This window comes from Tinamus guttatus, unplaced genomic scaffold (genome assembly GCF_059628265.1).
Source record: "Tinamus guttatus ecotype Peru unplaced genomic scaffold, ASM5962826v1 Tinamus_guttatus_pri_ptg000535l, whole genome shotgun sequence".
Taxonomy (NCBI): domain Eukaryota; kingdom Metazoa; phylum Chordata; class Aves; order Tinamiformes; family Tinamidae; genus Tinamus; species Tinamus guttatus.
In genome coordinates this window covers 915,089-929,209 of record NW_028289069.1, presented here as the reverse complement: position 1 = coordinate 929,209, position 14,121 = coordinate 915,089, and the positions used below count along the sequence as shown (strand labels likewise).

The window sequence follows — 14,121 nt, the reverse complement described above, 5'->3', positions numbered from 1 at the left end:
AATTAGATTTGAAAGATTAACTGAATTCTAAGGAAAATTACTTTTCAGAGATGAGTGCAGGTTCCTTTCCCAAGGTATGTACTGTGGTTTAAAATTATACTGTGTTTTTCTTCCATCAGTTCAGTCTTCAGCAAAACCTTAGGACTTGGAAAAACAGAACTGAAGGCTTATATCCAGCCTTTTTGATTTGGAAATCTGCTCAGTGATACTGCTGAGGGAAGAATAGATGTTGTACTATGTAATCTTCATATGGCTTTTTTTTTCTGATCAGATTTTCTGTTTTATAGCAGATACACAGTCATCTAGAGATGGAGGAGAAAAATAGTTCTGTGAACTAATTTGTGAATATATTAGAATTTCTTTATTAATAGGAACTTGTAAGTGTTCAAGGTCAGCACTAATGGATATAGTTGCAAAATAAGGACCAAATGAAAAGGAATATTAAACAATCCGTTCTTGCTATCCTCTTTCTTTATGGAAGCTGAAGGTCCCTGGATGGGGTTTTGTGTGCTTTGTATGAAGCCCAATGCTGACATGATATCCATACAATTAGCATTCAGTACCCTGAAGTATTTTGTTTTCTGATGCAAACTGAGTGACTGTTGCCTAAGATATTTTTATCTAAAGAAGATGGCAGGTTTTTTTTGTAGTCGTGCTTGCTTATTTTCTGTTCTTCATGGTGTAGACTCATTCCAGATTAGATGCATTAGATGCAGATTAATGCAGTTATTGGGTTCACGCTGAGTAAATGTTGCAGAGATTATGCTGCATATAAGTTGTTCCTCTGTGACTGAATTTGGCATTTTACCAAAAGCCCAAACTTATTTCTCTGAAGAGAGTAGCTGCACCAAAAGGAAGTCTTATTACAGTGCCTGAATCTTCCCACTATCATAAACCTAAATAGATATCTCTTTCAGTCTTCAGCAGGACGTACGTAGTTTTGCACTATACATAACATGTTTCATCATGTTAGAGTTCATAAAAGAAAATATTCACTCCTCCTTACTGGTTTTCCAAAGAATCTACATGAATAAATCCATCCCTTATATTGAAGATGGCTTTAAAAACTCATTTAATTTGATTTATGTATGGCTGGAGAATTAACTGGAGAAAAAAAATATTGCTAAACTTTGTTTAAAATAACCCCTAAGTGGATATAAATTGATGAGGAAGTATACTTCTGGCATCCTCTCCCTCCACTCCCTAAGCTTTTTCTTTTTTGCTAGGTCTTTGTGTAGAGACATGTCCACAGGCAGTTAACTTCCTTTGGCACTGTCCAAATCCTCAAAGGTACTAAAATTTTATATCCTTGCCTTTAAGAGCAGAGGCCCATTCTAATTAGTCTCCGGCAAGGTTCATCACATCATGGTAATCTGCCTTTTGACAGCATTTAAAATATGTTTTGATGTTGTGGTTCATCATGTAAAATACAGAGTTTATATTTTCTTTTTCTACTTGGACCCCTGAGTCTTTTTAAGGAACAGGATATATATATTTATATTTATACAAGTGCTGGTATTAGTAGGCCCTGACATTTATTTTGTCTAAATTAAGCATGTATTTATTTCTGTCACTCAGAAACCACATCTTCATGAGAGTGAAATCATTCTGTAATTCAGAACATTTAATATTTGTTTTCTTTCAAAGCTCAGATTTTTTATTATCTTATTTTCGACAGGCCTTTTCTATAAATCTGCATCACTTGAATGTTGGTGTAGATGTTGAAATAAATAAGATAGATTTAGTATCATTATGGTTAATGAGACACCCTTGCAATCAAGCTTGCTTCTTAGCAATGAATGCAATTTCTAGGCAAGCTTTACAGCTACAAAGGGATGACCAAAGTCGTCTCCGAATGATTTTCTGTTTTTTTTTCCTGGGTTGCTTTTAAAAACACTAAACTTTAACATTCTGTGTTTCGTTTTACTTTTGCTCTTTGGAGAAGGTGTGTGTGTATATGTGTTTATAGATGCATAAACACAGACACATTTCTTTGTCTTGTGACGATGCCTTTGATATTGAGTGCAGTGCGCACAGTCTGGTTTTGAAATATGTCGCTGTAGAGCAAGGTCTGCCAAAGACATGGGCCTGGAGTTAAGTCTGGTAAGAAGAAATTTTCATAGATCTGGCCTCCTTTAGTGTTGATCTCTTCACCATGATGCACATACCTCTAGGAAAGTAAAGTTTGGGTGTTGGTATTAACCTGAGAGAGAAAGGGACAAAAGGTACAGGAAGGCTGTTGGCACTACTGTGATAAAAGATGAGAAGATTCAAACCTTTTTACCTTAGAGTTGAAGGTGAATGTCTTGAAGAGACTCCACCCCAAGGGTGAAAACCAGGACTATATTTTTTTTTAATTTTTTAAGTCTTTTGCTTTTTCTTTAACCAGGTCTGAAATGGATATACAGTCTGCTAGCTCTGAAGGCATTCTCGTTGGCTACTGCCCACAGCAAGATGCTCTGGATGAGCTGCTGACTGGTCGGGAGCATCTTCATTATTACTGCACCTTGCGTGGAATTCCAAAACAATATATCCACAAGGTAACTATTACTTCTTCTTAAACAGTATGGAATTTTTCCCCCCATTACACCAGTTTAAAACACAGTAACATTGCTGAGAATAAGAGAACTACTTGAATGTGAATATAGTCTTGGGCATATAAGCTCTCAAGGAATATTAAGAGTTCCTTGCACACAGCATAGCATCACTGAGCTGGACCAGTCCGCATCCCAAGTCATGCACCTCTGAAAACCTCTTCTTTTCAGCAGACAGGATTTAACTCTGAAGGAAATCTGTTGCACAGCAGTCCCTAGAACCTTCTAGTTACCTTGTTAGACCTGAGGTTGTTCAAGAAGAGCATGTCAAACCCTTGTCAGGAAATGTTTTATCAGCTTGCTAATATAGATTATTACAATATCTGGGAATATCATGGGAAGTATTTTAATTTAGTGATACAGTTATAGCTTGTTACAGACTATCTCGCAGGCACAGCTCTTTATCCATAAATAGCCAGTCACTCAGACAATATCAGAAATGAAGTTATGCACAGACTTTCTTCCATGGGGGCATAGTGTAAAACATGTTTGTCTCTACAGGTGAAAGCTTCTGATCTTGCCTCGACTCAGGCAGTTCAGTCCGTTGTGTTTAATTACATTTTTATTAGCATGTGAGAACTGGATTATGGTATCAAATCAGTGTCATAATTTCCCATTTCTGCTGAGTTGGTTGCGTGTACCTGAACCTAAATCATCCTTGACACTTCCAGAATGTTGCCTGCCTTCTTCCTGTGGCAGCTTTTTCCAGAACCCATGGAACTGGAGTGTCTTCTACTCTAGCTAGAAGATCGTTGTCCTAGCTATTGCTTTGTGGCCTGCTAAGTGGTTTAAAGTCAGTTCTTTGTCTGTGTGTCAGAGTGGATGTTCTTCTTTTGGTTCTTAGTACTTTCCGCAGCTAGGTGCTATTGCAGAAAAAGATGTTTTTCCTGCCCTGAATCACTGAGTATTCAAAAACAGTCAGCTTCCATCTTGCCCTAATTAGCAGCATGATGTTAAGCAATATGTTGAATGTGTTTGCTCCCAAGGTGATCAGCTGAGTGCTCCTGAATCAGAGGTTTGTCCCGATCCACTGTTGGAGGAGGTTTCAATATGATCCCGAGAGCGAGATTAAGACACAAACGGGGTCAAATGCCATATAACCTCGTTAGGTTGATTCTCATAAGCGTGATAGGACAGAGAGAAGAAGAAGAAGAGAAAAAGAAAGATAAGCAAGCAAGCGGGAGAGATGCAACAAGTTTATAGCTACCACCAGGAGCAGTCCAACTAGGTTTCATTGTCTCCGTCTCCGTGCAGGTCCCTCGGAGCCACAGAACAGGTGATGTTCTGGGGCAGAAGGTGCACATGCCGGTGCAGGTGATGTTCCAGGGTGGGGGGAAGAAGGCCGTGCACCCCAGGGGAGGAATACGTAGCCCTTTAATGTCCCTCTTCTCAAAGAGTCAGCCCTCTTTCTTGAAGATTTCTGGTATGTGTTCCTCTTCACCCAATTTGAATGCAAGCTGCTCTGGTGGGCACTGCTGAGATTGTCATTGTTCAGGTCTCCAGCTGATCTTCCCAGACACAGCACGCAAGTGCCAGGTAGACAGCTGGTATTAGAGCCTTCCCAGAGACAGGATGATGGGGTTGAGAAGTGTAAATGGTGAGAGTCTTGAGCTGATCTTCCCAGAGGCAAGATGCCGAGGCATTTTTCAGGTAAATGGTGGGGCAACAATGTCCAATCTCTTACGAGGCTGAGGGAGATTAAAGATTCTTCCAAGACTTTGCTCCCTCCTTTGGGCAGCATGCTTAATAGATCCTGGCTGAATGTAAGTTTATTGCCTTGCCAAAACACTTCTTGCTGTCTGCTTAGATTTTCTTAACTCATTTTGATATTTTTTTGCTCCTAGTACTAGCAAAGTACTTCAAACTTGAACATATTTCATTTGACATAAAAAAAATATTGTTATAATTGTTATTGCGCTAAACTCCTCAACTGTAATTACCTGTCATCTCCATAAACTGAAAACTCCTCTACAGTTGGGCTAAAAGCCCATCATAACTGGCATCTATTTTCGTAGTGCTTTAACAGGCACATAGGTGGCAACAGATTCTGGCTTCTGTCCCAGAACTGTGTAGTCATTCTAAAGAATGCACTTAGCTATCCATACATCTTCCAAAAGTTATTGAATACTTCTCATTCTAAGTGAAATTTAAAGCAGGAAATTGAAGTTTGATTATTTAATTATGCAGCAGTGCTCCTAAAATGGTGTTGATTTGACTCTTAAGCTTTTTCTGTCTTACTATTTTCATAACAAAGGACAAAATATTGTTACAATGTGTGTATTGAAATGGTACACCATTCCTATAAATGCAGCATTTTTTAAGACAGTGTAGGAAGGTTTGGAAGAATCTAAATTATATAAGTACATAGCTCTAATTAAAATTCAGAGTATCCCCTTAACTCATCAGTGCTGGTGGGTCATATACAGTACAGTGTTGCTCTTTCAGCAAGCTGACTCATGGGTACCAGGTAGACAGGCTCTTCTTTTGTGAATAGATTGAGGCACATAAATTTGAGGATATGATGATCCTCAGAGAGAAATGAGTAGGAAAGAGACCTGGGAGGCTAAGGAGGACCTCCCCACAGTTCAGAGAAAAGCTTGCTTGAAGAGTAAGAATTTTTATAGCCAACTGGCATCTGCCAAGAGGGTTGACTGAGTAAGAGCCAAATAAGGGCTTTTAGTACTGGGCTGCTTTTGTGACTCCCGGAGTCAGGGGTTCTTAGCAATTCTTTTATTTTAGTACCCACAGCTGTGAGTGTAATCTGTTAAGGTGGTTCTGGCAGACACCTTTTTATTGATAATTCCTGATCTGTGGACAAAAGGAGACAGTAGCTTTGATAAGTGTGAACTGACCCATGCATTGCAATATGCTATTAATTCTTTAATGTTATATTCCAAGCAGGCCTTGTCAACACAACATAATAGAGTGTGTGTGTGCACGCACATGAATCTTGCTGTTATTGCTTACTTTGTGACTCTTTCAGATCATTTGGCTGCCCAGCAACAACTCCTTTGGAGACAGCTTTGCTGTCTGGATGAGGAGCAGGATGTAGAATCCTGAAAATGGGGATAGATATATGGTGTGCTTAAGGACCTAGATTTCATAAATTTAGTACTACATGGGAGAGGTAATTTATCTCAGGAGTCTGAGATAAAAAGTCAGATTGCAGTGAGCAGGATGATACCAATAGATTTGTATGCTGTGCCTGCAGGGTTTTTCTCTGCATGTGCATATGTAAATGAAAACAATTGTAAATGCAGTCTGCTGTCTGTGTTTGGTAAGGAGCCACATGGTTACCCTGGCTTCACTACTAGTGAGAATTTTGCTCTCTGTGAAATAAATGACATTCATAAAACCCACTTCAAATATGTACGTATATATGAATAACTGGTGTACCTAAGAGCTTCTACTTTATATTCAGGTCCTGCTATTTTCTGGGTAACTTGTATACAGATACTGCCATGGCTGTTCCCAAAGCCATTGAGAGAATAGTTCCTCAAATAGTGCAGGAATTCACATACCGCTTCTGCTTCAAATAGATCAAAATCAGTTTGTTGTTACACAGAGATTAGTTATGTTACTGCAGTGCACTGAGAGAGGACAGCTGTTAATCTTCTGATTATCCCAAACCTAAGACAATTTAGGTACTTTTACTACTGTAATATTGAGATCACTATTCCTTTCAGTCATCGTATTATTTTTGTCTTGATAGACTGCAGGCAGACTTTCCAGGCTTTCACTCAAGGTATTGAAGGACTTCTGCAAATAAAATTTAGTGATTCTGGTTTGACTTCATCAAAAACTGAAATGAAGCTATCTCTGAGCAGGACAAGTGTTTTTGTCAGCGAGCCCTTCCTGTTGTGTGGTATTGCTGTGACGTGTTGAACAGCTGCTATGTATCAACTCACAAATGGCTGATACCTGGAGAAAGTCTGTGTTTTAGTTGCCTATAAAGAAAATAAGGCCTAGGAATACATAGCAGCAGCTGAAAGGAAATGCAAGCTATTATTTTCTCATTCCCTCCTGTCTATGATGTGATGTTCCCAGCCTTTCTCTGAGAGCTTATCAGTAAGTCCCTATGTTAGTATGAGTGTATAGATATATTTTAGGGAGTCTGTGGTTTTAATTCCAAAGTAGAGAGCAGTATCTCTCTCCTTTTTTTTTTTTTCTTAATAAATTGGCCAGCAGGCAGGTGACTTGCAGGATGTGTTGCTGCTGAAGAAGTCTATTGAAGCACAAGGATCAAATCCGTTAAGCAGACTTAGCAGGAGTTAAGTGTCTGACATAAAGTAGAGTGCACTTATAGTTCCAAAACAGTAATTAACTGAATGGGAAAGGAGGAGAAAAAGGAGTCATTTGCAAATGCGTCAATGTTAAACTTCATGCAATGCAAAGTTATACTTTATTTTTCAAAGCTGCTCTAAAAGTAGCTTTTTGCTGCGCAACTGTGGGCTATTTAGGCAGATACTAGATTAACAATATTTTAAAATGTTTTCTATTTAATACATAAAGTTTCAATATCTCAATTTGTTACAAAATATATGATATGATTTATTATCAATGTAAAAAAGCTAATACAGCTATATTTGGTGTCTCCCACCCATATTTAACTTATTTATACATTGCATATGTCAAACCAAACATTATCAACCCTAAAGGCAACTTCTTGCAATGTGAGTATGACTTCTCTTTTTCTTAAATTCATTCTGCAGATTGAATTGTTACTGCAGATTTTTGCACTAACTTTGGAATCCCTTTAATTTTCTTACATGCTACATTTTATAGCCACTGGAAACAGGAACTTGCTATAAAAATTATGTAGTCTTTGGTAGAAAGGGGTTTGCCTTCTTGGGGCCTGGGAAGAATTTGGGTATAGAGTTTTATAAGACTGTGAGATAAAGAAAAGTTTTCCCTAGGACTTTGGCCATGAGTTGTATGTTTTTCCTAAACATAAGAAATCCAACATTTCTAGGTGTAATCTGAAGCAGAATTAATACTGTTTTGTGTGCATCTGATGAATGTTTTTTATTTAGGATATTAAATTTGTACAACAAGCCTGCACAGAACTTGAAATTTTAACCTCTGTTTTGAAAAAGTGCAACTCATCTCTGAGTTATTTTCAGGAGATGCTAGAGTTCATCTCAATTCTTATTGCTCAAAATAAAATAATGAGTTGTGCGGTATATATATTATTTTGGAAATTATGCATAATTAATATACTGATGGTTGCAATCTGTCAATTTAGACTGAGGATAAATATGCTATGATATTTCTACTCTTCTAATATATATAATATTATTTTCCTCTTTAACTTTTTTTTTCCTCAGCAATAGACAAAATGATAACTCTCAATATCACATGTGGGTTTTTTTGTTTGTTTTTGTTTTGCTGTGGTTTTTTTACAACACCTCTGGGGAAAACATTGTGAATGTTTTCTTCCCCTTTTACAGAAAAGTCACTGAAAAGTGACGATCAAAATAAAGTTAAAAGGTTTTGGGTAGCTACTCCAAGCTGTTTATGGCTGAATATTTTCAGTTTGTTGGCCATAACATGGTATTTGGTACTTTAGAAGTGGAGCAAAAAGGGCAGGACCTATCAATTTCACCTGCAGTTGTGTTTCTGAAAATACTTTGATTTCCTTCTGTAATTTGGAGCCCAGGGTCTCAAGGTAAGGGGTCTCCCGTAACGATAGGAAAGCAGATGTGAGCGTGTGATCTGAGTTATCACAGATCACACTTTTTTATATTTTTATTTTTTAACCTCAATGTTAATGGTAACTTAGAATGAAAGGTAGGCACATGGTATCACATATTTTCAGTAAGGCAGCGGGACCTCTTGGTTTGTTGATGGATAGAAAACACCATGCCTACTTTAATCTGTTTAATCTCTTTTAATCTGTAATCAAAAATGTTAACATATATGCTGAAAGTCATGTGACTTACTTCACTGCCTCTTATGGAATTAAATGAGGTCTTTAAGAAGTGCACAATGTGTTGAGGGATTTGGCTTAGATTTCACAGATTAAAGGGCCTATCCCAAAGTCGGTGGGAATTATTCCAACTCAGTTTGGAGGGAGAAGAGTTTAAAGAGTTTAAATGCATACTACAGAGACATAATTAGACTTAAATTATTATCTTTGTGGTGCAAAGGAAATCACAAAATATAGATTTGCATGCAACTCTTGTGTCTTTTCATTTTCATCCTTAATACTTGCTAAATAATTTGATGAATCTCCTCACTCTTCAGTATTGAAAGTAATTGAAACCAGAAATAGAACATCATGATGAATATGACAAGGTGAGGGGAAGGTGATTGTGTATATACCTCACATGTACTGAAGTGAAATATCACAACTGTAAATTTCTTGCGTAATTTTGTGTATCTGTTTGAAGATTTGTCACTAGTCCAAATCTATTTCTGATTTTCTAATTTCTGTTCAAATAGTTGGAGAGATGTTCATTTTTTCTTTATAGTACGTTATGACACATGCCACAAGACACCACAGATTATACAAATAAATGAAGTTAGAGAGATGTACAGGCTACTCCATGATATATCTCATATATAATATATATAATTTCATTTGGATGTCATCCTCATTAGTATTTAGGTCATAGTAATGTAGCTGAGGTTGCTATTACTGGAAATATGCATTAAAGAGGAGAGAAAAAGAGTAAGGGTCATCTCTTGAAAAAAAGAATGAGCTCCACATTCATATATTTGCTGAAGCAGCCTCTGCAATGCTGCTTAGGAATGTAAGGGTTGTGGAAGATGGGAGGATTGGGAAACTTTTTAGGTTCAGCTGGGAAACTATTAGGAGTAAGAAAGCCAACTAATTCTTTTGCCTTTGTTGCTCATGTGATTGTGCTCTGAATTTGTTCTGATTTGGATAGATATTTTCCCCAAAAGAAGTGTTTCTAGATACCAAGCCAGACTGTGGCATGCACACATACCTTGTTCTGCAAGATATAGATAGCTTGGAAGTTCAATCAAAGCAGCAGCAGGGTGAGCATGATGAAATGATTCCTTTTCCCTTCCCCTTTCACCTTTATTGAACATCTGTCTTGCAGAATTTCCATGGCAGAGGACTTGCCAGGCTCAAGCTCCTCCTCTTACAAAGCAGGACATCATGTAGTCCTGCATATGAGGGCGGTGAACACTCTTGAGTAACCACCAAGTAGCTGGGAGAATTGTAGAGTTAGATTGCAAATCGGGCTAAGTTGAACTTTTTCAATGTTGCTTCCTGAAAAGAACATTATGTTCCTACCGTCAGTTAAAAAAAAAAAAAAACACATAGGACTGCTGAGCTTTTAAATTGTTACTGGGCTGGCTTGCTAAAAGCTTCTGATACATGACTAGAGGCTACAGCCTGCAATCTGACATAGCTTCCTTGATTTATTTCTTCTTCTTTCTATGGCAGTTTTCCTTAGCTTTCTAAATTCTTCCTAACACAATGTTCATTACTTCTCTTGAAGAATAGCTTTGATAACTTGCCCTATCAGGGTAATACTTCAAAGCAATCTTAGAAAAAGTGGTTCTAATCGTAAGCTAAGGATAGTTTGCGCTTCATTTAAGTTCTGGAATATAGTGGTCTTTTCCTTGTTACTTACTAATTTCTGAAGTGTGTGGTAGTATTGAATGTATGTTCTATACAAACAGGAGATCACACTTTTTTATCCACTTATTTACAAATTTTATGAATCTTTCTGCACAATATTATCTGATATTGATGGATTTACTGGAAGAAAATTCTGTTGTCAATAATGTTCATACATTCCCAGAGGTAGTAAAGTCTGTCAGTTTAATACAGCAGATAAGCTGTCTACTATATTCTCAGAGGTAATGACTTTAAAGGCTGATTCTGTAGGTTTTTTTTTTTTTTTTAAGGTGCTGGCTGGTGTTAAAGAAATTGGTTACATAAGCTTTTGTGTAACAAGGCCTATGTTTGAGAAGAAAAAAAAAAACTGTTCAGCTGTCATATTTAAGTCTTTGACCATTTCTAAAGCCACTACTGCTGCAACCCTACTGTTATGTAGCAGGAGTGTCTGCAGGAAAGCAAAAGAGGTTGTGAATTAGTTCGAAATAAGAGAGGGCATGGACTTCTCCACATAAAATTGTCTATGGGTGGTTTTCTGGTCGCTGATTAACTTTTTATGGTGGTGGTAATGATTCTGTTTTGAACCTCTGCGTTTAAAATATTCCGAGACATGTCTATGAAACACAGTTTTGGTCCACATTACTGTCAGTTTACACATTAATGTACATACAAGCACAAGCAACTTTGCATTCCAGGGCCAAAACACATACAAAAATATTCCACATTCTCACACTGCAGCATTGTGCCTGCTTACAAAGAAATTCCTCTGGATTTTAGATATATCACTGAAAATCTTGCTGCAAGAACCATGAATGATTTTGCATAAAATTCTTAACAAAAACATGATTAAGCTCGTAGTTTATGTGAACTGGATAGTGAATAAATGGTCCTTATTGGCAACTGCTAATTCAGCCAAATACAACGGAAAAAAAAGAGTTAGCATCAACTTATGCCTCTGTATTTGTAGGTCGGTATGTTAAATGAATCCTACATTACCTTTGATCTTTAAGAAGTTCCAATTCCTTGACCTCTGACTTTCTTTTTGCCTTTTTCTTCTTGGTGGCTGATGTAGAATCATGTTTCTTGAATTTTCTATCACTAAGTTTACTTGATCAAATAAATACTGGAGAATGAGGTGGAATGAGGAGCATTTTAAATTATTGACTTGGCAAACCAAAAAGAATACAAATGACTGTTACAGGGATGACAAAGCAAAATATTTACATATAGGGAAATTTTTATCCTTTAGAGGGAGGGAGGAGGGCTCTTGGGGCAGGTTCTTTTTTTGTTTTGTTTTTTTGCAAGTCTAGATTCAATAATAATGCAACACATGAGAGGAAGTAAGGAAATAACTTGTACTTTTTTAAAAATATGAACAAACTGAGTATTTTTTTTAGGTTAAACACAGACACTACCTTGATTTGCCTTCTCTTTGCCAACTTTCAAGTTTCTGAATTGCAGGTAGCAGAGGACCTTGTTAACCAGTTACACTTGGGTGCCCATGTTGACAAACTGGTGAGGACATACAGCTGTGGCACGAAGCGGAAGCTCTCTGCTGCTGTGGCTTTAGTTGGCAAACCTCAAATACTTTTATTGGTGAGTAAAGGCAACTCTATGGCTACTTTGGGAGAGTCTTAAGCAAGCACAGATACAACGATAACATCCTGTGGACCCATATAGATGCTTTTAAAAATTAAGTTTTCTTTATACAGAAAATAGAAATATCATTTACTGTAAAATACAGTAAAGTATTATGTATTATTTGTGTATTATGTATTCCTTATTGTGAACATAGCATAATATATACAATATATATTAATATATATAATAAATACATAAAATAATATATATAATACATATAAAAATTTAAATGTTTATACTAAATATGTAAATGTGTATTTACATATATAATAATGTAATAACATAATATAAATATGTAAATATAAAATATGTAAATAATGTAATAATGTAAATACAATATATTACTGTGACTGTAACATAATAAATATATACAAGTCAACAATTCTACCGTCTTCCTCACCAAAAGATTTTGATTTTAATAATTTGTGCTGCAGTTTTTAATTAATAGGCTGTCTTTATCACGAAATGTATGCTACGTTTGCTATATATTACATGTTTGCTGCATGTCAAGCTCCATACATTTGAATGTTTTTTATATTTTCACTTTATATGCAAATCTTGCCCCTAACTAAAAAGTCCTGAATGGGGATATATTATCATATGCTGTCTTGGTGTGTACATCCTGCTATTCCAAAATATGAACTCATTTAGACCAGTTAAACTTTATGGTTAAAACAACACCTTTTGTATTGAAGATTAGGGAAATATGGTACTATGGGAGTTGTATCATTATTATACTATATCTTCTTTCTTATCATTGCACACAGTTCACTAGAAAAGATTGAAAATATATTTCTTAAGCCTTGGATGGGAAGAACTAAATCAGTTCGATGGTGAAATAAACCTTCCAGAACTCCCAAATAGAGGTGGTTCTTATTCTCCAAAGTCAAGAGGGAAAACAGTATTTCAAGATCAAGATAACCACAGATTAACTGGATGAAATCTGTATTCTCATGAGATTCACATTTCTGAAGTTGGTGTCTGAAAAACAGATTTTCCTGCTTCTAACTTCTTCACTTTCCTTAACTTGAGAGTTACGTTAACTCTTAAACTTAACCTCACTTCTAAGTTGAACGATTTTGTTTGCATTTTTTTTTTTGCTTAAACTGATCCTGCTTCAGTTAGTAGAAGATGATAATCTTAAATCAGCGCTTTTTCCTCATCTTAGAAAATGCTTCCAGTGTTTTGTAATGTTTTTAGGACATGCTACTTGAAGTAGCCATCTCAGCTCACTTGCTGCAAGGCACGCATTAATACACATATAATGACAAGAGGAAATAAAATACCAAAATATGTCAGTGGTTTTAAAGATTTAGGTGATTTTGCAAAGCTGTGAAATTGTAAGGATGTTTTTCATTATTTTGAAGGATTTGCTTTGTCTGAGATTCATCAGCACTAACATAAACCTCTGAATGCTTCCATCTTGCATTTAGGATCTCCTAACTTTAAATTTAGGTTACAGGAGGTGACAAGATTTTTGTTTGTTTGTTTTCTAATTATCTTGGTTGCTTTTTCCCAGTATTTTATCAGATCTCTTCATGTAATAAAAAAATGAATTTAATTTGTTTTCTCCTTGGCCATTGGTTGCTAAGCATCAGAATTGGTATTAAACAGGATGCTCCGTTCCTTGACAACTCTTTTTTAGAGGCTTCAGCTAGGATTCTGTGGTGCAAAATACACCAACCAGGCCCATACCATTGTAACAAATGTTGGTGCTCCTCCTGAAATTCTATGTTTTTAGAAGCATCTTGAAGAGTTTCCTTCTCTTTAGGTGTGAAGAGCCAAAGAATGGCTTTTGACAGTGAAGTATCATTCGCTTTGCTTCCACGAACAGACAAAGTCAACAGTTATTTTAGTGAGGATGCCATGATTAGATGGGATAGGGAAATGAAGTTTTGTAGCTGCACTTCTCTGCCCATGGAAGCCATGGGAGCTAGAAATGGGAGAAGTCAAAAGGTTGCATGAGTCCACTAACTGGATTGGGTTTTTCTAACCACAAATGAGGATTGCTCTTAAAGGGGAGGTTTGGGAGCAACTGCTGGGGGATTTTTAAAATCCAAACATACCCACCATAGCTGGGTATAGTATGGGTGGTGGCAAGCAGCCTTGAATTTATAGGATGTTCATGTACATACATGGCAGACATGCACATAGGTGGGAAGAAACATCAACCCCAGCCCCCAAGGTGAAAAAAGAAACTGCGAATCTCTCCTACAAAAATGTATGAAAATGTTTGAATAAAAATGTACACTTTTAATTTAAAAATAAATCTAGAGGAAAAAAAAGAGA

At 36.6% G+C, this 14,121-nt stretch overlaps 1 protein-coding gene across 1 annotated transcript in view; it reads left to right on the top strand.

Annotated features, from left to right (window-relative positions):
* Positions 1-14,121, top strand: part of ABCA13 (ATP binding cassette subfamily A member 13) — a 176,273-nt gene that overhangs the window by 140,235 nt on the left and 21,917 nt on the right. Inside the window, exons 54-55 of the mRNA XM_088534081.1 lie at positions 2,390-2,540; positions 11,653-11,787. Coding sequence (XP_088390207.1) covers positions 2,390-2,540; positions 11,653-11,787 — 286 coding nt within the window. The remainder of the gene's footprint in view (positions 1-2,389; positions 2,541-11,652; positions 11,788-14,121) is intronic.